Raw genomic sequence first — 21674 nt, 5'->3', positions numbered from 1 at the left:
TCTATACACAATGAGTAACGATAACCTGGCTCTATACACAATGAGGAATGATAACATGGCTCTATACACAATGAGGAATGATAACTTGGCTCTATACACAATGAGTAACCAAAACTTGGCTCTATACACACTGAGGAACGATAACTTGGCTCTATACACAATGAGGAACGATAACTTGGCTCTATACACCATGAGGAATGATAACTTGGCTCTATACACACTGAGGAACGATAACTTGGCTCTATACACAATGAGTAACGATAACTTGAATAGCAGTATAGGTAGGAGACAGGGGCAGGGTACAGTAGATAACAGGATAGGCTGTTTGGGAGACAGGACAGTAGATAACAGGATAGGCTGTTTGGTAGGAGACAGGACAGTAGATAGCAGGATAGGCTGTTTGGTAGGAGACAGGACAGTAGATAGCAGTATAGGATGTTTGGTAGGAGACAGGGTACAGTAGATAACAGTATAGGCTGTTTGGTAGGAGACAGGACAGTAGATAGCAGGATAGGCTGTTTGGTAGGAGACAGGACAGTAGATAGCAGTATAGGCTGTTTGGTAGGAGACAGGACAGTAGATAACAGGATAGGCTGTTTGGTAGGATGGGCGGGTCCGGCTACTGACTCTGTTCACCCTCCTGTGTTACTGAGTAGTAGAACAGTAACAGACTCCTTTTGGACCAGCAGATCGGTAAGACTCTCCCTTACAGCAGATCGGTAAGTACTTGTAAGAGATTATGTGTCTGTTATTGGAAAAGTAATGATGAAAAATGTAATCTTAATTTAATTTAAACTTTTATTAGTAGTTTGAATGTTTGAATGTTTTCTCTATCAGCATTTGTTGAGTTTTCCATTAGTATATTGTACGTCTTGCTGTGTGTTCTCTGTTAGTACTATATATATATAGTAGTATATAGTGTTACTCAACTCTCTTTCCTCTCAGGGAGGATGGCCAACGTCCAGGTGCCTGTTGGTATGTCCTACTGTACTTTGGGTTGAGTGGAAACTCTTGTTAACTATAAAGGAAGTTAAATAGCCGTGTGTTTTCAGTGGACAGATGGATGAATGAAGTCATGCTATAAAGGAAGTTAAACAGCCGTGTGTTTTCAGTGGACAGATGGATGAATGAAGCCATGCTATAAAGGAAGTTAAACAGCCATGTGTTTTCAGTGGACAGACAAGTTGGAAGAAAGTAAATAATGAATGGATGGATGAATGAATGAATTTAATGGATGAATTGATAAATGAATGAAGCCATGCTTTGAGGTACTGTAGGAATGAATGAATTAACATATTAATGCATTAGAGAATGAACTAATACTCCCCCCCCTCTCCCCCTCCTCCAGTGGCCATCGGTGCGTTTGGGGACAGTCCTGTCCAGATGACCTGTCCTACCTGTCACCAGACCGTGGTCACTAAGGTTGACTTCTCCTCTGGTGTCCTCACCTACCTCTTCTGTGGAGGACTCTTCTTCTGTGGGTATGTACAAGAGTGTGTGTGTGGTGTGTAGTGTGTGTGTGTGTGTGTGTGTGTGTGTGTAGTGTGTATGTAGTGTGTGTGTGTGTGTGTGTGTGTGTGTGTGTAGTGTGTATGTAGTGTGTGTGTGTGTGCATGTAGTGTGTGTGCATGTAGTGTGTGTGTGTGTGTGTGTGTGTGTGTGTGTGTGTGTGTAGTGTGTGTGTAGTGTGTGTGTAGTGTGTGTGTGTAGTGTGTGTGTGTGTGTGTATGTAGTGTGTGTGTGTAGTGTGTATGTAGTGTGTGTGTGTAGTGTGTGTGTAGTGTGTGTGTAGTGTGTGTGTGTGTAGTGTGTATGTAGTGTGTGTGTGCATGTGGTGTGTGTGTAGTGTGTGTGTAGTGTGTGTGTGTGTGTGTGTGTGTGTGTGTGTGTGTGTGTAGTGTGTGTGCATGTGGTGTGTGTGTAGTGTGTGTGTGTAGTGTGTGGGGTGAAAGCCAATCCTACTGTTTGTCAGTGGGTTCAGGTCAGGCACCACAGGCATCAATCTAGCAATTTTGCAATCCATTAATATTAGTAATTTTCACAAAATAAACAAACAAATGTCAAACTTGATGAAAATGTATGTATTTGTTTTTGTTTATCATACTACCGTCATTAAAAAAAAAAATCTATGAATGAATCAGTTTCAAAGCTCACTACATTAAATTACACATCATTGAATAAAAGCCCATTTCATAAGGAATGTTACAAACTGGACTATATTTCGTAACTTACTTAGATGAGGTTGTGATTGGGTGTAAATTAGGCTTTGGTGGTCTAAATGGTGGTCTAAATGGTGGTCTAAATGGTGGTCTATTTGGTGGTCTATTTGGTCGTCTAAATGTTGGTCTAAATGGTGGTCTAAATGGTGGTCTATTTGGTCGTCTATTTGGTCGTCTATTTGGTCGTCTATTTGGTCGTCTATTTGGTCGTCTAAATGGTGGTCTAAATGGTGGTCTAAATGGTGGTCTAAATGGTGGTCTAAATGGTGGTCTATTTGGTGGTCTATTTGGTCGTCTATTTGGTCATCTATTTGGTGGTCTAAATGGTGGTCTAAATGGTGGTCTAAATGGTGGTCTATTTGGTGGTCTATTTGGTGGTCTATTTGGTGGTCTATTTGGTCGTCTAAATGGTGCTCTAAATGGTGGTCTATTTGGTCGTCTATTTGGTCGTCTATTTGGTCGTCTATTTGGTCGTCTATTTGGTCGTCTATTTGGTCGTCTAAATGGTCGTCTACTTGGTGGTCTAAATGGTGGTCTAAATGGTGGTCTAAATGGTGGTCTACTTGGTTGTCTAAATGGTGGTCTACTTGGTTGTCTAAATGGTGGTCTAAATGGTGGTCTACTTGGTTGTCTAAATGGTGGTCTACTTGGTTGTCTAAATGGTGGTCTAAAGGGTGGTCTAAATGGTGGTCTATTTGGTCGTCTATTTGGTCGTCTATTTGGTCGTCTAAATGGTCGTCTAATTGGTGGTCTAAATGGTCGTCTAAATGGTGGTCTACTTGGTTGTCTAAATGGTGTTCTAAATGGTGGTCTACTTGGTTGTCTAAATGGTGGTCTACTTGGTTGTCTAAATGGTGGTCTAAATGGTGGTCTAATTGGTCGTCTTCAGTGTATTTGCCATTTCCTGGAAGTCAGACTCTTTCCCCACAAACCAAGCTAATTTCTCTCAGCTTCAGAGTCCTCTTCGTTCACCACATGTTGTGAGGTTATGCTTCGATGTTTTCTCCAGACTTGGCCCAGAGGGAATTGTTGAAATGTTGGTCAATTGTTTATTCTAGATAACATTTTCTTTTGGGACCTACGACTTTGGTACTTCACAGATAGACAGAATAAGTATTTACCCACAATTCCAGTGTTTAATTGCCATATTGTAATTACTTCCCCGCCATGGCCTATTTTTTGACTTAACTCCCTTATCTTACCTTTTTATTTATTTATTATTATTATTTTATTTCACCTTTATTTAACCAGGTAGGCTAGTTGAGAACACCTTTATTTAACCAGGTAGGCTAGTTGAGAACACCTTTATTTAACCAGGTAGGCTAGTTGAGAACACCTTTATTTAACCAGGTAGGCTAGTTGAGAACACCTTTATTTAACCAGGTAGGCTAGTTGAGAACAAGTTCTCATTTGCAACTGCGACCTGGCCAAGATAAAGCATAGCAGTGTGAGCAGACAACAACACAGAGTTACACATGGAGTAAACAATTAACAAGTCAATAACAAGTCAACACAGTAGAAAACAAAGGGGGAGTCTATATACAATGTGTGCAAAAGGCATGAGGAGGTAGGCAAATAATTACAATTTTGCAGATTAACACTGGAGTGATGAATGATCAGATGGTCATGTACAGGTAGAGATATTGGTGTGCAAAAGAGCAGAAAAGTTAATAAATAAAAACAGTATGGGGATGAGGTAGGTGAAAAAGGGTGGGCTATTTACCAATAGACTATGTACAGCTGCAGCGATCGGTTAGCTGCTCAGATAGCTGATGTTTGAAGTTGGTGAGGGAGATAAAAGTCTCCAACCAGTCAGCAGAGTACTGGAACGAAAGGCGGCCAAATGAGGTGTTGGCTTTAGGGATGATCAGTGAGATACACCTGCTGGAGCGCGTGCTACGGATGGGTGTTGCCATCGTGACCAGTGAGCTGAGATAAGGCGGAGCTTTACCTAGCATGGACTTGTAGATGACCTGGAGCCAGTGGGTCTGGTGACGAATATGTAGCGAGGGCCAGCCGACTAGAGCATACAAGTCGCAGTGGTGGGTGGTATAAGGTGCTTTAGTGACAAAACGGATGGCACTGTGATAAACTGCATCCAGTTTGCTGAGTAGAGTGTTGGAAGCCATTTTGTAGATGAGATCGCCGAAGTCAAGGATCGGTAGGATAGTCAGTTTTACTAGGGTAAGCTTGGCGGCGTGAGTGAAGGAGGCTTTGTTGCGGAATAGAAAGCCGACTCTTGATTTGATTTTCGATTGGAGATGTTTGATATGAGTCTGGAAGGAGAGTTTGCAGTCTAGCCAGACACCTAGGTACTTATAGACGTCCACATATTCTAGGTCGGAACCATCCAGGGTGGTGATGCTAGTCGGGCATGCGGGTGCAGGCAGCGACCGGTTGAAAAGCATGCATTTGGTTTTACTAGCGTTTAAGAGCAGTTGGAGGCCACGGAAGGAGTGCTGTATGGCATTGAAGCTTACCTCATTTGCACTCACTGTATATAGACTTTTTTTTAAATTTTATTCTACTGTATTATTGACTGTATGTTTGTTTATTCCATGTGTAACTCTGTGTGTCGAATTGCTATGCTTTATCTTGGCCAGGTCGCAGTTGTAAATGAGAACTTGTTCTCCTACCTGGTTAGCCTACCAGGTTAGCCTACCAGGTTAGCCTACCAGGTTAGCCTACCAGGTTAGCCTACCTGGTTAGCCTACCTGGTTAGCCTACCAGGTTAGCCTACCAGGTTAGCCTACCTGGTTAGCCTACCTGGTGAGCCTACCTGGTGAGCCTACCTGGTTAATAAATAAAGGTGAAATAAAAATAAAATAAAAATCAGCTCTGGACAAGTCGGGGCCTGGAATGTTTTAACAAAATGAAACCAAAATATTTAAGCTGACTTCATTCAGGTTGAAATGCATTTGTGATAAATGGCACTGTGATAAACAGTGCCATTTACTATATTTAATGAGATATTTGAATGCAATATTTTGGAAAACATTTTTATACAAAATGCATTTAATTTGTGTCTACATTTAACTGGTAAAAGATGATTGTGATTATGTGATTGTGAAATAAAATCCCTTTTAGGCCTTAAGATGCATCTCCATACAATGTTTGACCGTTGTTGTTCCTCCTCAGGTTTGTTCTGGGTTGCTGTCTCATCCCGTTCTGTTTCGACAGGCTCAAAGACGCCAAGCACACGTGTCCCTCCTGCAAGACCCTCCTGGGGGTTTATAAGCGCTTATAAGCCCATAATAACCAGCAGGAGACTCTCGTGTCTTTTGGGAAGCTAGCTACAACATTGTGTCTTGTCTTCTGAGACAAGTTGCTCTTCCAACACAGTCTGTTGTTTCTCTCAGCTTCCACCCAGTAGTACTGCACAGCAGGCTACCACGTGATTGAAAGACCAATTAGTTTAACTCAATAGAACAATTTAACTGTCACAGAATGTTGTCATTGACAGTGTTCCGTTCCTTCCTGCCCTCTCCCTTGCTATCAGTTAACGGTTGCCTTGGCAACGGCAAAAATGTACGACTTAACTTAGATTTAACTCAATATAACAATTTAATTGTCAGTGACAGTGTTCCATCCCATCCCGCCCTGTCCCTTGCTATGCAGTTAACGGTTGCCTTGGCAACGGCAAAAATGTACGACTTAAATTGGATTTAACTCAATAGAACAATTTAACTGTCACAGAATGTTGTCATTGACAGTGTTCCGTCCCATCCCGCCCTGTCTCCTGCTATGCAGTTAACCGTTGCCTCGGCAACGGCAAAAATGTACGATTTCAATTAGATTTAACTCAATAGAACAATTGAATTGTCATTGACAGTGTTCCATCCCATCCCGCCCTGTCCCTTGCTATGCAGTTCACCGCTGCCTTGGCAACGGTAAAATATGAGTGCCATAGAAATAGACAATGTAGAATGTGAGTATTCATGGTTTGATGGTTGTTGTATGATCTGTAAGTTATATTACTATAATTGTCTCAATGCAGCACCGTGAGTCTTTCTGATTGAGTACTGTACTGGTTTGTTAGGAATAAACTGAGCCCTGAAAAATACAATCATTTCACAACCGCTAAAATATTTTGTTAATTTGTAGAAAAACATTTTTTATTAAATTATCAGCTGTTAGTTCATAGGCTGTTTATTTCTTTATAAATAAAATGTAAAAAATTGGGGGGGGGGGGATTGTGTAATAATATACATTTTTATTAATTAAATCATACATTCAACATCTGCTATTTAGTATCATAAAAATGACAGCATTGAGAAGACAGACAACAGTTTGAGTTGACCTGAACACAAGCACAGTGACATTCTAATGACATCATCATTCTGCACTAGAGGAATTGGTTGTCATGACATTGGGTTTGGGCTCGGTGGATAAGTGTTGGAGATACTAACCCTGAGAAAAACAAAATGGCTGTCCCAGAAAGACGACATCACCAACACAAGACTTCTTTGTCATGTAATGAAATACCTTCATATTTTCACCCGAAGGCAAAGACAAAGGGCTCTATTCAATCCACATCGTGGAAGTCCAGCGTTCCAGCATCATTTAAAATTGAAAGACCATGTTCCCGTAGCGTAGACTGCATTCATGGTAAATGCTGCAGATCTTGGCTCAATAGGAAATGACCTTTCGGCTACACAGACTGAATAGAGCCCTACAAATGATTCTTTAAACAACGTTCCAGCCACCAAGACAGAAAATAGTACATTCCAACCACCAAGACAGAACAGACTTCATTCCAACCACCAAGACAGAACAGACTTCATTCCAACCACCAAGACAGAACAGACTTCATTCCAACCACCAAGACAGAACAGACTTCATTCCAACCACCAAGACAGAACAGACTTCATTCCAACCACCAAGACAGAACAGACTTCATTCCAACCACCAAGACAGAACAGACTTCATTCCAACCACCAAGACAGAACAGACTTCATTCCAACCACCAAGACAGAACAGACTTCATTCCAACCACCAAGACAGAACAGACTTCATTCCAACCACCAAGACAGAACAGACTTCATTCCAACCACCAAGACAGAACAGACTTCATTCCAACCACCAAGACAGAACAGACTTCATTCCAACCACCAAGACAGAACAGACTTCATTCCAACCACCAAGACAGAACAGACTTCATTCCAACCACCAAGACAGAACAGACTTCATTCCAACCACCAAGACAGAACAGACTTCATTCCAACCACCAAGACAGAGCAGACTTCATTCCAACCACCAAGACAGAACAGACTTCATTCCAAACACCAAGACAGAACAGACTTCATTCCAACCACCAAGACAGAACAGACTTCATTCCAACCACCAAGACAGAACAGACAACATTCCAACCACCAAGACAGAACAGACAACATTCCAACCACCAAGACAGAACAGACTTCATTCCAACCACCAAGACAGAACAGACAACATTCCAACCACCAAGACAGAACAGACTTCATTCCAACCACCAAGACAGAACAGACTTCATTCCAAACACCAAGACAGAACAGACAACATTCCAACCACCAAGACAGAACAGACTTCATTCCAACCACCAAGACAGAACAACATACAAAGTGAATACACTTAAATAAAATGCAGAACTTGTCAGAGCAGAAACATTGATGTGACTAAAGTGCTAGATTGTTTTATAGTCTTTTGATAGTATATCCTTGTATTCAGTGATATTTACAATATCTAAGGCACTACCTGACTCTAAATGTATACATTTTTGTTTCCTGTTTGAGAACTTTTTCCCTGTCTGAGCCAAATGCAACTTGATGCTATGGAGTCAGTTAACTCTCTCACTCTGAAATATAAAATCTCTGAAATCAGTGTTTAAATCAGTGTAGAATGTACAGGACAGCGACGGACAGAGTGGTGAGGAGAAGGTGTAGGCCGAACGTTGGTCTGTTGATCGCTCCGCCGCTCGCTACACAGAAACAAAACATACATTATAACTTCGTTCACTGAACCTCAAATCATAAATCTCTCTCTCGGAGCTCACAGAGAAATGAAAGAGAACCCACTGATCTTTCATAGATCAAAAGGAACGGTTCTGTTTTACCTGTAGTAGTAGCAGCAGCTCCTCCAGCCACGGTGTTGACTGGCCCAGCTCCTCCAGTTACCCCTGCACTGGTAGGAAGTATGATGGTTCCCACGCCAACCGTGATGGGGTCAGCCTGGCCTCCCTTCAGACCCAGCCCCAGATAGTCCAGGTCTGCCTGGAAACGGGTGCTGATCCAGGTCCGGACCGCGCTCTGGTTCTCATAGCTCTTCAGCTCTGGCAGGTTAGAACCCAGCAGACCTTTGACCTGGCTCACACCCAGAGTCTGAAGGTGGAGGGGTTAGGGGGATAACGACAGACAGACAGACAGGCAGACAGACAGACAGGTAAGTTGGTAGGTAGGTAGGTAGGTAGGTAGGTAGAAACGCACACACATACACACCTGTATAACAGTAGGGTCCAGGCTGATGAAAGTGTCCATGTCCATACTGATGTTAGAGGTGGACAGACGCTGGACGTAGGCTGAGTCAGCACCACCTAGTGGACAGACAGAGAGTAGGCTGAGTCAGCACCACCTAGTGGACAGACAGAGAGTAGGCTGAGCCAGCACCCCCTAGTGGTCAGACAGAGTAGGCTGAGTCAGCACCACCTAGTGGACAGACAGAGAGTAGGCTGAGCCAGCACCCCCTAGTGGTCAGACAGAGTAGGCTGAGTCAGCACAACCTAGTGGACAGACAGAGTAGGCTGAGTCAGCACCCCCTAGTGGTCAGACAGAGTAGGCTGAGTCAGCACCACCTAGTGGACAGACAGAGAGTAGGCTGAGTCAGCACCACCTAGTGGTCAGACAGAGTAGGCTGAGTCAGCACCACCTAGTGGTCAGACAGAGAGTAGAATGAGTAAGCACCACCTAGTGGTCAGACAGAGTAGACTGTCAGCACCACCTAGTGGTCAGACAGAGTAGGCTGAGTCAGCACCACCTAGTGGTCAGACAGAGAGTAGAATGAGTAAGCACCACCTAGTGGTCAGACAGAGTAGACTGAGTCAGCACCACCTAGTGGTCAGACAGAGAGTAGAATGAGTAAGCACCATCTAGTGGTCAGACAGAGTAGGCTGAGTCAGCACCACCTAGTGGTCAGACAGAGTAGACTGAGTCAGCACCACCTAGTGGTCAGACAGAGTAGACTGAGTCAGCACCACCTAGTGGTCAGACAGAGTAGACTGAGTCAGCACCACCTAGTGGTCAGACAGAGTAGGCTGAGTCAGCACCACCTAGTGGTCAGACAGAGTAGACTCGTATCTAAACTTCCGACTTCAACTGTAAGTATGTTATGTATGTATGTTTGGCTGTGTTAGCTGGTAGGAGGTACCTATGTATGGCTGTGTTAGCTGGTAGGAGGTACCTATGTATGGCTGTGTTAGCTGGTAGGAGGTACCTATGTATGGCTGTGTTAGCTGGTAGGAGGTACCTATGTATGGCTGTGTTAGCTGGTAGGAGGTACCTATGTATGGCTGTGTTAGCTGGTAGGAGGTACCTATGTATGGCTGTGTTAGCTGGTAGGAGGTACCTATGCATGGCTGTGTTAGCTGGTAGGAGGTACCTATGCATGGCTGTGTTAGCTGGTAGGAGGTACCTATGCATGGCTGTGTTAGCTGGTAGGAGGTACCTATGCATGGCTGTGTTAGCTGGTAGGAGGTACCTATGTATGGCTGTGTTAGCTGGTAGGAGGTAGCAGAGACAGTACTACGGCTCTGGAAGGCCCCTTCAGCGATGACGAACAGCGTTCTCTTCTTCATTATGTTGCAGTTGGTCACCGTCAGGGCATTGGCCTTACTGCAACACGGTGAAACAGATAACACAGCTGTCTTATTGTCTGGCATCACACGTCAACACAACCGTCTTATTGTCTGACATCACACATCAACACACACGTCTTATTGTCTGACATCACACGTCAACACAGCCGTCTTATTGTCTGACATCACACATCAACACAACCGTCTTACATCACACATCAACACAGCCGTCTTATTGTCTGACATCACACATCAACACAACTGTCTTATTGTCTGACATCACACGTCAACACAACCATCTTATTGTCTGACATCACACATCAACACAACTGTCTGACATCACACGTCAACACAACCGTCTTATCGTCTGACATCACACATCAACACAACCATCTTATCGTCTGACATCACACGTCAACACAACCGTCTTATTGTCTGACATCACACATCAACACAACCATCTGACATCACACATCAACACAACCGTCTTATCGTCTGACATCACACGTCAACACAACCGTCTGACATCACACATCAACACAACCGTCTTATTGTCTGACATCACACATCAACACAACCATCTGACATCACACATCAACACAACCGTCTGACATCACACATCAACACAACCGTCTGACATCACACATCAACACAACCGTCTTATTGTCTGACATCACACATCAACACAACCGTCTTATTGTCTGACATCACACATCAACACAACCGTCTTATCGTCTGACATCACACATCAACACAACTGTCTTATCGTCTGACATCACACGTCAACACAACCGTCTTATTGTCTGACATCACACATCAACACAACCATCTGACATCACATCAACACAACCATCTGACATCACACATCAACACAACCATCTGACATCACACATCAACACAACCGTCTGACATCACACGTCAACACAACCGTCTGACATCACACGTCAACACAACCGTCTGACATCACACATCAACACAACCGTCTGATTGTCCCTCATACTGTAGATCAGGAGAAGACACAGACTGGTGTCTAGTGAACACAGGTTGGGTCCTCCTCTCGGTCTTACCTCAGGCTACTCTGTGTAATGGTCTTCAGGAGGCTGGTGTCTAGTGAACACAGGTTGGGTCCTCCTCTCGGTCTTACCTCAGGCTACTCTGTGTAATGGTCTACAGGAGGCTGGTGTCTAGTGAACACAGGTTGGGTCCTCCTCTCGGTCTTACCTCAGGCTACTCTGTGTAATGGTCTTCAGGAGACTGGTGTCTAGTGAACACAGGTTGGGTCCTCCTCTCGGTCTTACCTCAGGCTATTCTGTGTTATAGGCTATAGGAGGCTGGTGTCTAGTGAACACAGGTTGGGTCCTCCTCTCGGTCTTACCTCAGGCTACTCTGTGTTATAGGCTACAGGAGGCTGGTGTCTAGTGAACACAGGTTGGGTCCTCCTCTTGGTCTTACCTCAGGCTACTCTGTGTAATGGTCTTCAGGAGGCTGATGTCTAGTGAACACAGGTTGGGTCCTCCGATGGAGTTGAGCTCGGCACTGCCCAGAGTATTTCCTGAGTTACTCAGGTACTTACTGATGATGGCCTGCGCCTATAGGGGGGACATGAATAGATTGGTAAATGGCCGACTGATTGATTGGTTAATCACTTGACAGACAGACAGACAAATATATCTGGCTACCATAACAGCATCCCAGTTTCCATTGGAGGAGTCCATCAGAGCTGACAGTGTGTCGATTTTGGTGATGTTCCACATGGTGATGTCAGCGTTAGTGGCAACGCGCGAAGCCGGCCCAAGAACCTGCACCTTCGCTTCTGGGATGGTGGAGTTTGCGGAGTAGGCCTGACGGGCGGGACACAGGAAACAGGAAACAGGAAGTACAGTCACATAATCTAACAGGAGGATAAAGCTTCATAACACCCATGTCATACTATCTGTACATTCTCTCTGTTAATCAGACATGATGATAATGTAGTTACACCGGGTCAAATGTAATGATAATGTATGTATTTATATCAGGTCAGATGTAATGATAATGTCTTTAAACCAGGGCAGATGTAATGATAATGTATTTATATCAGGTCAGATGTAATGATAATGTCTTTAGATCAGCTCAGATGTAATGATAATGTATTTATATCAGGTCATATGTAATGATAATGTCTTTAAATCAGGTCAGATGTAATGATAATGTATGTATTTATATCAGGCCAGATGTAATGATAATGTATTTATATCAGGTCAGATGTAATGATACTGTATTTATTTATATCAGGTCAGATGTAGTGATAATGTATTTACATCAGGTCGGATGTAATGATAATGTATTTATTTATATCAGGTCAGATGGAATGATAATGTATTTATTTATATCAGGTCAGATGGAATGATAATGTTTTTTACATCAGGTCAGATGTAATGATAATGTATGTATTTATATCAGGTCAGATGTAATGATAATGTATTTATATCAGGTCAGATGTAATGATAATGTATTTATATCAGGTCAGATGTAATGATAATGTATTTATATCAGGTCAGATGTATTGATAATGTATTTATATCAGGTCAGATGTATTGATAATGTATGTATTTATATCAGGTCAGATGTAATGATAATGTATTTATATCAGGTCAGATGTAATGATAATGTATTTATATCAGGTCAGATGTAATGATAATGTATTTATATCAGGTCAGATGTAATGATAATGTATGTATTTATATCAGGCCAGATGTAATGATAATGTATTTATATCAGGTCAGATGTAACGATAATGTATTTATATCAGGTCAGATGTATTGATAATGTATTTATATCAGGTCAGATGTATTGATAATGTATGTATTTATACATGCTGCTGTTCCAGTTTCAACTGACCTGAGCCCTAGGACCATGCCCCAGGACTACCTGACATGATGACTCCTTGCTGTCCCCAGTCCACCTGGCCATGCTGCTGCTCCAGTTTCAACTTCCACCTGACTGTGCTGCTGCTCCAGTTTCAACTGTTCTGCCTTATTATTATTCGACCATGCTGGTCATTTATGAACATTTGAACATCTTGGCCATGTTCTGTTATAATCTCCACCCGGCACAGCCAGAAGAGGACTGGCCACCCCACATAGCCTGGTTCCTCTCTAGGTTTCTTCCTAGGTATTGGCCTTTCTAGGGAGTTTTTCCTAGCCACCGTGCTTCTACACCTGCATTGCTTGCTGTTTGGGGTTTTAGGCTGGGTTTCTGTACAGCACTTTGAGATATCAGCTGATGTACGAAGGGCTATATAAATAAATTTGATTTGATTTGATATCAGGTCAGATGTAATGATAATGTATTTATATCAGGTCAGATGTAATGATAATGTATTTATATCAGGTCAGATGTGTGTGTACCGTACATGTGAATCAAGCGATACTCCATAACATAAGTCAATAAAAACCAGTCATCGCCTCAATCAGCTCTATGTTATACAGCTCTATGTTATACAGCTCTATGCTATACAGCTCTATGTTATACAGCTCTATGTTATACAGCTCTATGTTATACAGCTCTATGTTATACATACCTATTTGTATATAAGGTAAATTCACTTTGTGTTAACTCCCCTGCCTGTATTCTGTCTCTAAATGCTGTCTATCCCCAACAGCACCATATCACCAGGTAACATTCTGACTGTGTTGTCTATCACCAACAGCCTCATATCACCAGGTAATATTCTGACTGTGTTGTCTATCCCCAACAGCACCATATCACCAGGTAACATTCTGACTGTGTTGTCTATCACCAACAGCAGCATATCACCAGGTAACATTCTGACTGTGTTGTCTATCCCCAACAGCACCATATCACCAGGTAACATTCTGACTGTGTTGTCTATCACTAACAGCACCATATCACCAGGTAACATTCTGACTGTGTTGTCTATCACCAACAGCACCATATCACCAGGTAACATTATGACTGTGTTGTCTATCACCAACAGCACCATATCACTATGAATCATTCTGACTGTGTTGTCTATCCCCAACAGCACCATATCACCAGGTAACATTCTGACTGTGTTGTCTATCACCAACAGCACCATATCACTATGAATCATTCTGACTGTGTTAATGTACTTGGTGAATAAAGTTGACTCTTTGTCTGAAAGCGTACAGTACCTCTCTGAGTCTCGCCAGGACCACTTCAAGGTATTCCAGGTCGTCCACCTTGGCGGTGATGGCGTCCAGGTTGTCAACGACTGTCTTGGCTGTCAGGCAGCAGTTGAACTTGGTCACGGTCTCATAGTTGAAGGGGAACGTATTCTCACTGATCGTGACCTGAGTGATATTTCCCACTGTGCATTCACTGACTATGGACAGGGAGGAGAGTACTGTTATTCACTCACTATGGACAGACAGACAGACAGACAGTTATGCCCTCTTCAGCAGGAGGAGGGAGGACAGACAGACAGACAGACAGACAGACAGACAGACAGACAGACATTCCCTTTTCAGCAGGAGGAGGGAGGAGAGAGACAGACAGACAGTAATGGTATATTAGTGCAGGGTAGACACACCTATGGAGCGTTTGGACTGTGATTGGTCGATGATGGACTGTCTGATAGCCGTCTTCATCCTCCTCTTCTTCTCTCTGGACGTTCCATTCTTCCTCAGCACCTTCAGGAATGACTGTAGGAACTGGCCCTTTACATTCTGGAGAACAACACAACACAGCCTGTAAACACACACACACACACACACACACACACACACACACACACACACACACACACACACACACACACACACAGCATGCGCGCACACACACACACACACACACACACACACACACACACACACACACAGACAGACAGACACACACACAGCATGCGCGCACACACACACACACAGGCAGACAGACAGACAGACACACACGTACACACACACACAGACAGACAGACAGACAGACACGCACACAGACACACACACACACACACAGCATGCGCGCACACACACACACACACACACACAGGCAGACAGACAGACAGACACACACGTACACACACACACACAGACAGACAGACAGACAGACAGACAGACAGACACGCACACAGACACACACACACACACACACACACACACACACACACACACACACACACACACACACACACACACTCAGCCAGATGTAGTGGTTTGTGACCTTAGAGAAGTTCTTGTAGAAGGAGGATGTCAGGTAGAGAGGTAGAACGCCCAGGTTGTCCAGGGTCTCTCTGTTCCAGGTAGCTGGGAGTCTGGAGAAACACACAGTATAGACTCAACTATACTGTTGACAGGACACTCTCACAGTACAGACTCAACTATACTGTTGACAGGACACTCTCACAGTACAGACTCAACTATACTGTTGACAGGCCACTCTCACAGTACAGACTCAACTATAATGTTAACAGGAAACTCTCACAGTACAGACTCAACTATACTGTTGACAGGCCACTCTCACAGTACAGACTCAACTATAGTGTTAACAGGAAACTCTCACAGTACAGACTCAACTATACTGTTGACAGGACACTCTCACAGTACAGACTCAACTATACTGTTGACAGGACACTCTCACAGTACAGACTCAACTATAGTGTTAACAGGAAACTCTCACAGTACAGACTCAACTATACTGTTGACAGGCCACTCTCACAGTACAGACTCAACTATACTGTTGACAGGACACTCTCACAGTACAGACTCAACTATACTGTTGACAGGACACTCACAGTACAGACTCAACTATACTGTTGATGGGAAACTCTCACAGTACAGACTCAACTATATTGTTGACGGGAAACTCTCACAGTACAGACTCAACTATACTGTTGACAGGAAACTCTCACAGTACAGACTCAACTATACTGTTGACAGGACACTCTCACAGTACAGACTCAACTATACTGTTGACAGGAAACTCTCACAGTACAGACTCAACTATAGTGTTAACAGGAAACTCTCACAGTACAGACTCAACTATACTGTTGACAGGCCACTCTCACAGTACAGACTCAACTATAATGTTAACAGGAAACTCTCACAGTACAGACTCAACTATACTGTTGACAGGCCACTCTCACAGTACAGACTCAACTATAATGTTAACAGGAAACTCTCACAGTACAGACTCAACTATACTGTTGACAGGCCACTCTCACAGTACAGACTCAACTATAGTGTTAACAGGAAACTCTCACAGTACAGACTCAACTATACTGTTGACAGGCCACTCTCACAGTACAGACTCAACTATACTGTTGACAGGACACTCTCACAGTACAGACTCAACTATAGTGTTAACAGGAAACTCTCACAGTACAGACTCAACTATACTGTTGACAGGCCACTCTCACAGTACAGACTCAACTATACTGTTGACAGGACACTCTCACAGTACAGACTCAACTATACTGTTGACAGGACACTCACAGTACAGACTCAACTATACTGTTGATGGGAAACTCTCACAGTACAGACTCAACTATATTGTTGACGGGAAACTCTCACAGTACAGACTCAACTATACTGTTGACAGGAAACTCTCACAGTACAGACTCAACTATACTGTTGACAGGACACTCACAGTACAGACTCAACTATACTGTTGACAGGAAACTCTCACAGTACAGACTCAACTATACTGTTGATAGGAAACTCTCACAGTACAGACTCAACTATACTGTTGACAGGACACTCTCACAGTACAGACTCAACTATACTGTTGATGGGAAACTCTCACAGTACAGACTCAACTATACTGTTGATGGGAAACTCTCACAGTACAGACTCAACTATACTGTTGACAGGACACTCTCACAGTACAGACTCAACTATAATGTTAACAGGAAACTCTCACAGTACAGACTCAACTATACTGTTGACAGGACACTCTCACAGTACAGACTCAACTATACTGTTGACAGGACACTCTCACAGTACAGACTCAACTATACTGTTGATGGGAAACTCTCACAGTACAGACTCAACTATACTGTTGACAGGACACTCTCACAGTACAGACTCAACTATAATGTTAACAGGAAACTCTCACAGTACAGACTCAACTATACTGTTGACAGGAAACTCTCACAGTACAGACTCAACTATACTGTTGACAGGAAACTCTCACAGTACAGACTCAACTATACTGTTGACAGGAAACTCTCACAGTACAGACTCAACTATACTGTTAACAGGAAACTCTCACAGTACAGACTCAACTATACTGTTGACAGGAAACTCTCACAGTACAGACTCAACTATACTGTTGACAGGAAACTCTCACAGTACAGACTCAACTATACTGTTGACAGGAAACTCTCACAGTACAGACTCAACTATACTGTTGATGGGAAACTCTCACAGTACAGACTCAACTATACTGTTGACAGGACACTCTCACAGTACAGACTCAACTATACTGTTGACAGGACACTCACAGTACAGACTCAACTATACTGTTGATGGGAAACTCTCACAGTACAGACTCAACTATATTGTTGACGGGAAACTCTCACAGTACAGACTCAACTATACTGTTGACAGGAAACTCTCACAGTACAGACTCAACTATACTGTTGACAGGACACTCACAGTACAGACTCAACTATACTGTTGACAGGAAACTCTCACAGTACAGACTCAACTATACTGTTGATAGGAAACTCTCACAGTACAGACTCAACTATACTGTTGACAGGACACTCTCACAGTACAGACTCAACTATACTGTTGATGGGAAACTCTCACAGTACAGACTCAACTATACTGTTGATGGGAAACTCTCACAGTACAGACTCAACTATACTGTTGACAGGACACTCTCACAGTACAGACTCAACTATAATGTTAACAGGAAACTCTCACAGTACAGACTCAACTATACTGTTGACAGGACACTCTCACAGTACAGACTCAACTATACTGTTGACAGGACACTCTCACAGTACAGACTCAACTATACTGTTGATGGGAAACTCTCACAGTACAGACTCAACTATACTGTTGACAGGACACTCTCACAGTACAGACTCAACTATAATGTTAACAGGAAACTCTCACAGTACAGACTCAACTATACTGTTGACAGGAAACTCTCACAGTACAGACTCAACTATACTGTTGACAGGAAACTCTCACAGTACAGACTCAACTATACTGTTGACAGGAAACTCTCACAGTACAGACTCAACTATACTGTTGACAGGAAACTCTCACAGTACAGACTCAACTATACTGTTGACAGGAAACTCTCACAGTACAGACTCAACTATATTGTTGACAGGAAACTCTCACAGTACAGACTCAACTATACTGTTGACAGGAAACTCTCACAGTACAGACTCAACTATACTGTTGATGGGAAACTCTCACAGTACAGACTCAACTATACTGTTGACAGGACACTCTCACAGTACAGACTCAACTATACTGTTGATGGGAAACTCTCACAGTACAGACTCAACTATACTGTTGACAGTAAACAAGTACATCAGTGTATCTGACATATAATGTTTACATTTTAGGGCCCAATCCTAACTTCAGCTACAGTTTCAGCCCAGTCAGTCAGTCAGTCAGTCAGTTTCAGCCCAGTCTGTCAGTCAGTCAGTTTCAGCCCAGTCAGTCAGTCAGTCAGTTTCAGCCCAGTCAGTCATTCAGTCAGTTTCAGCCCAGTCAGTCAGTTTCAGCCCAGTCAGTCAGTCAGTTTCAGCCCAGTCAGTCAGTCAGTTTCTGCCCAGTCAGTCAGTCAATCAGTTTCAGCCCAGTCAGTCAGTTTGTCAGTCAGCCAGTCAGTTTCAGCCCAGTCAGTTTCAGCCCAGTCAGTCAGTCAGTTTCTGCCCAGTCAGTCAGTCAGTCAGTTTCAGCCAAGTCAGTCAGTCAGTTTCAGCCAAGTCAGTCAGTCAGTTTCAGCCCAGTCAGTCAGTCAGTTTCAGCCCAGTCAGTCAGTCAGTCAATCAGTCAGTTTCAGCCCAGTCAGTCAGTCAGTTTCAGCCCAGTCAGTCAGTCAGTTTCAGCCCAGTCAGTCAGTCAGATGCATTTGTTTAATTCCATGTTTCCATGTTGACTTACCCGTACTGTGTTTTCCCAGACGTCAACAGCGTTTCTATGGCAGCCACCTGTTCGTCGGTGAGGTCATTACAGTTTTGTAGTTTCTGCAGGATGAGCTGGTCAGAGTTCTGGATGTAGGAACCGTCCAGAACACACACCATGTTACCTAGGACCTGCAGGTTGTCACTGCTCAGAACCGTGCCACTGATACCCTGCAGGGACAGATGGACACAACACAGCACTGACATCACGACTTCCAATCAGGTCGCATCAAATGCAAGCTCATATCATAAGCATTTCTATATTGCCATTCTATATTGCCATTCTATATTTCCATTCTATATTGCCATTACATATTGTCATTCTATATTGCCATTCTATATTGCCATTCTATATTGCCATTCTATAATGCCGTTCTATATTGTCATTCTATATTGTCATTCTATATTGTCATTCTATATTGTCATTCTATATTGTCATTCTATATTGTCATTCTGTATTGTCATTCTGTATTGTCATTCTATATTGTCATTCTATATTGTCATTCTGTATTGTCATTCTGTATTGTCATTCTGTATTGTCATTCTGTATTGTCATTCTATATTGTCATTCTGCATTGCCATTCTATATTGTCATTCTGTATTGCCATGCTATATTGCCGTTCTATATTGTCGTTCTAAACTCAGCAAAAAATGTTACGTATCTTTTTCAGGACCCTGTCTTTCAAAGATCATTCGTAAAAATCCAAATAACTTCATAGATCTTCATTGTAAAGAGTTTTAACACTGTTTCCCATGCTTGTTCAATGAACCATAAACAATTAATGAACATGCACCTGTGGAACGGTCGTTAAGACACCAACAGCTTTCAGACGGTAGGCAATTAAGGTTACAGTTATGAAAACTTAGGACACTAAAGAGGCCTTTCTACTGAATCTGGAAACACCAAAAGAAAAATGCCCAGGGTCCCTGCTCATCTGTGTGAACGTGTCTTAGGCATGCTGCAAGGAGGCATGAGGACTGCAGATGTGACCAGGGCAATAAATTACAATGTCCGTACTGTGAGACGCCTAAGACAGCGCTACAGGGAGACGGGACGGACAGCTGATCGTCCTCGCAGTGGCAGACCACGTGTAACAACACGAACATCACACCTGCGGGACAGATACAGGATGGCAACAGCAACTGCCAGAGTTACACCAGGAACGCACAATCCCTCCATCAGTGCTCAGACTGTCCGTAACAGGCTGAGAGAGGCTGGACTGAGGGCTTGTAGGCCTGTTGTAAAGGCAGGTCCTCGCCAGACATCACCGGCAACAACGTCGCCTATGGACACACACCCACCGTCGCTGGACCAGACAGGACTGGCAAAAAGTCGCGGTTTTGTCTCACCCCAGGGTTAACCAGGCTCGTTCAGATGCTACTGTTGCTACCCCCCCCCAGGGTTAACCAGACTCTTTCAGATGCTACTGTTGCTATCCCCCCCCCCCCCCCCCCAGGGTTAACCAGACTCTTTCAGATGCTACTGTCGCTATTCCCCCCCCCCCCAGGGTTAACCAGACTCTTTCAGATGTGTCTGTTGCTATTCTCCCCCCCCCCCCCCCCCCCAGGGTTAACCAGACTCTTTCAGATGCTACTGTTGCTATCCCCCCGCCCAGGGTTAACCAGACTCTTTCAGATGTTACTGTTGCTATTCTCCCCCCCCCCAGGGTTAACCAGACTCTTTCAGATGCTACTGTTGCTATTCTCCCCCCCCCACCCCAGGGTTAACCAGACTCTTTCAGATGCTACTGTTGCTATTCCCCCCCCCCCCCCAGGGTTAACCAGACTCTTTCAGATGTCACTGTTGCTATTCTCCTCCCCCCCCCCCCAGGGTTAACCAGACTCTTTCAGATGCTACTGTTGCTATTCTCCCCCCCCCCCCAGGGTTAACCAGGTTCATTCCAGAGCTTTAAATCTGCCTTTACTTGCATTGCAGAAAGCTGGATGGAGGATGTAGATGGATGGAGGATGTAGACATTTAGTGTACTACTGAGACCAGAGACCGATAGGCCCGGTCAAAAGTAGTGTACCATTAAAGGGAATAGTGGTGTCATTTGGACCACATCCATGTTGTGTGACAGTGTGGTGACTCACCAGGCAGGTCTTGACATTGTTAACCAGGGCTGTGCGTTTGAAGCTGAGCGCGTCGGAGAACACGGAGAAGTCTGCGTCTCCCAGCTCACTGAAGTAGTCCTTACAGGTGTCCCGAGGAACCTTACTGTAGCTGCAGACATCAAAAACAATATAACACCTTTATATACAATATAAATAAACAAATACATCTGGCATCATTCAACAGTAACTTCGTTAAACCAGTTTCATTCAACAGTAACTTAATAAACCAGTTTCATTCATCCTGTAACTTAATAAACCAGTTTCATTCATCCTGTAACTTAATAAACCAGTTTCATTCATCCTGTAACTTAATAAACCAGTTTCATTCATCCTGTAACTTAATAAACCAGTTTCATTCATCCTGTAACTTAATAAACCAGTTTCATTCATCCTGTAACTTAATAAA

At 43.5% G+C, this 21674-nt stretch overlaps 2 protein-coding genes across 2 annotated transcripts in view; one reads left to right on the top strand and one right to left on the bottom strand.

Moving 5' to 3' along the window:
• Nucleotides 1-615: 615 nt before the first annotated feature.
• LOC116358884 (lipopolysaccharide-induced tumor necrosis factor-alpha factor homolog) lies at nucleotides 616-6452 on the top strand. The gene is made up of 4 exons (XM_031811170.1): nucleotides 616-719; nucleotides 946-975; nucleotides 1349-1481; nucleotides 5358-6452. Exons 2-4 carry the CDS (start codon nucleotides 951-953, stop codon nucleotides 5464-5466), a joined length of 267 nt encoding a protein of 88 aa, XP_031667030.1. The 5' UTR covers nucleotides 616-719; nucleotides 946-950; the 3' UTR covers nucleotides 5467-6452.
• LOC109881938 (uncharacterized) overlaps nucleotides 6413-21674 on the bottom strand; it is a 70381-nt gene continuing 55119 nt past the window's right edge. Inside the window, exons 53-63 of the mRNA XM_031811090.1 lie at nucleotides 21248-21377; nucleotides 19134-19324; nucleotides 15223-15313; nucleotides 14597-14732; nucleotides 14199-14389; nucleotides 11721-11882; nucleotides 11494-11630; nucleotides 9945-10078; nucleotides 8690-8784; nucleotides 8308-8572; nucleotides 6413-8172 (exon numbers count right to left, since the gene is read on the bottom strand). Of these exons, the coding sequence (XP_031666950.1) occupies nucleotides 8084-8172; nucleotides 8308-8572; nucleotides 8690-8784; nucleotides 9945-10078; nucleotides 11494-11630; nucleotides 11721-11882; nucleotides 14199-14389; nucleotides 14597-14732; nucleotides 15223-15313; nucleotides 19134-19324; nucleotides 21248-21377 (1621 nt within the window). The 3' untranslated portion in view covers nucleotides 6413-8083. The remainder of the gene's footprint in view (nucleotides 8173-8307; nucleotides 8573-8689; nucleotides 8785-9944; nucleotides 10079-11493; nucleotides 11631-11720; nucleotides 11883-14198; nucleotides 14390-14596; nucleotides 14733-15222; nucleotides 15314-19133; nucleotides 19325-21247; nucleotides 21378-21674) is intronic.

This window comes from Oncorhynchus kisutch, unplaced genomic scaffold (assembly GCF_002021735.2).
Source record: "Oncorhynchus kisutch isolate 150728-3 unplaced genomic scaffold, Okis_V2 Okis01b-Okis20b_hom, whole genome shotgun sequence".
NCBI lineage: Eukaryota > Metazoa > Chordata > Actinopteri > Salmoniformes > Salmonidae > Oncorhynchus > Oncorhynchus kisutch.
This window is presented reverse-complemented; position numbering and strand designations above follow the sequence as displayed.

Coding starts and splice junctions, on each gene's coding strand:
- LOC116358884 (XM_031811170.1), top strand. CDS start 951: ATGGCCAACGTCCAGGTGCCTGTTG. Junction 976..1,348: donor CAACGTCCAGGTGCCTGTTG/GTATGTCCTACT, acceptor CCCCTCCTCCAG/TGGCCATCGGTGCGTTTGGG. Junction 1,482..5,357: donor GGAGGACTCTTCTTCTGTGG/GTATGTACAAGA, acceptor GTTCCTCCTCAG/GTTTGTTCTGGGTTGCTGTC.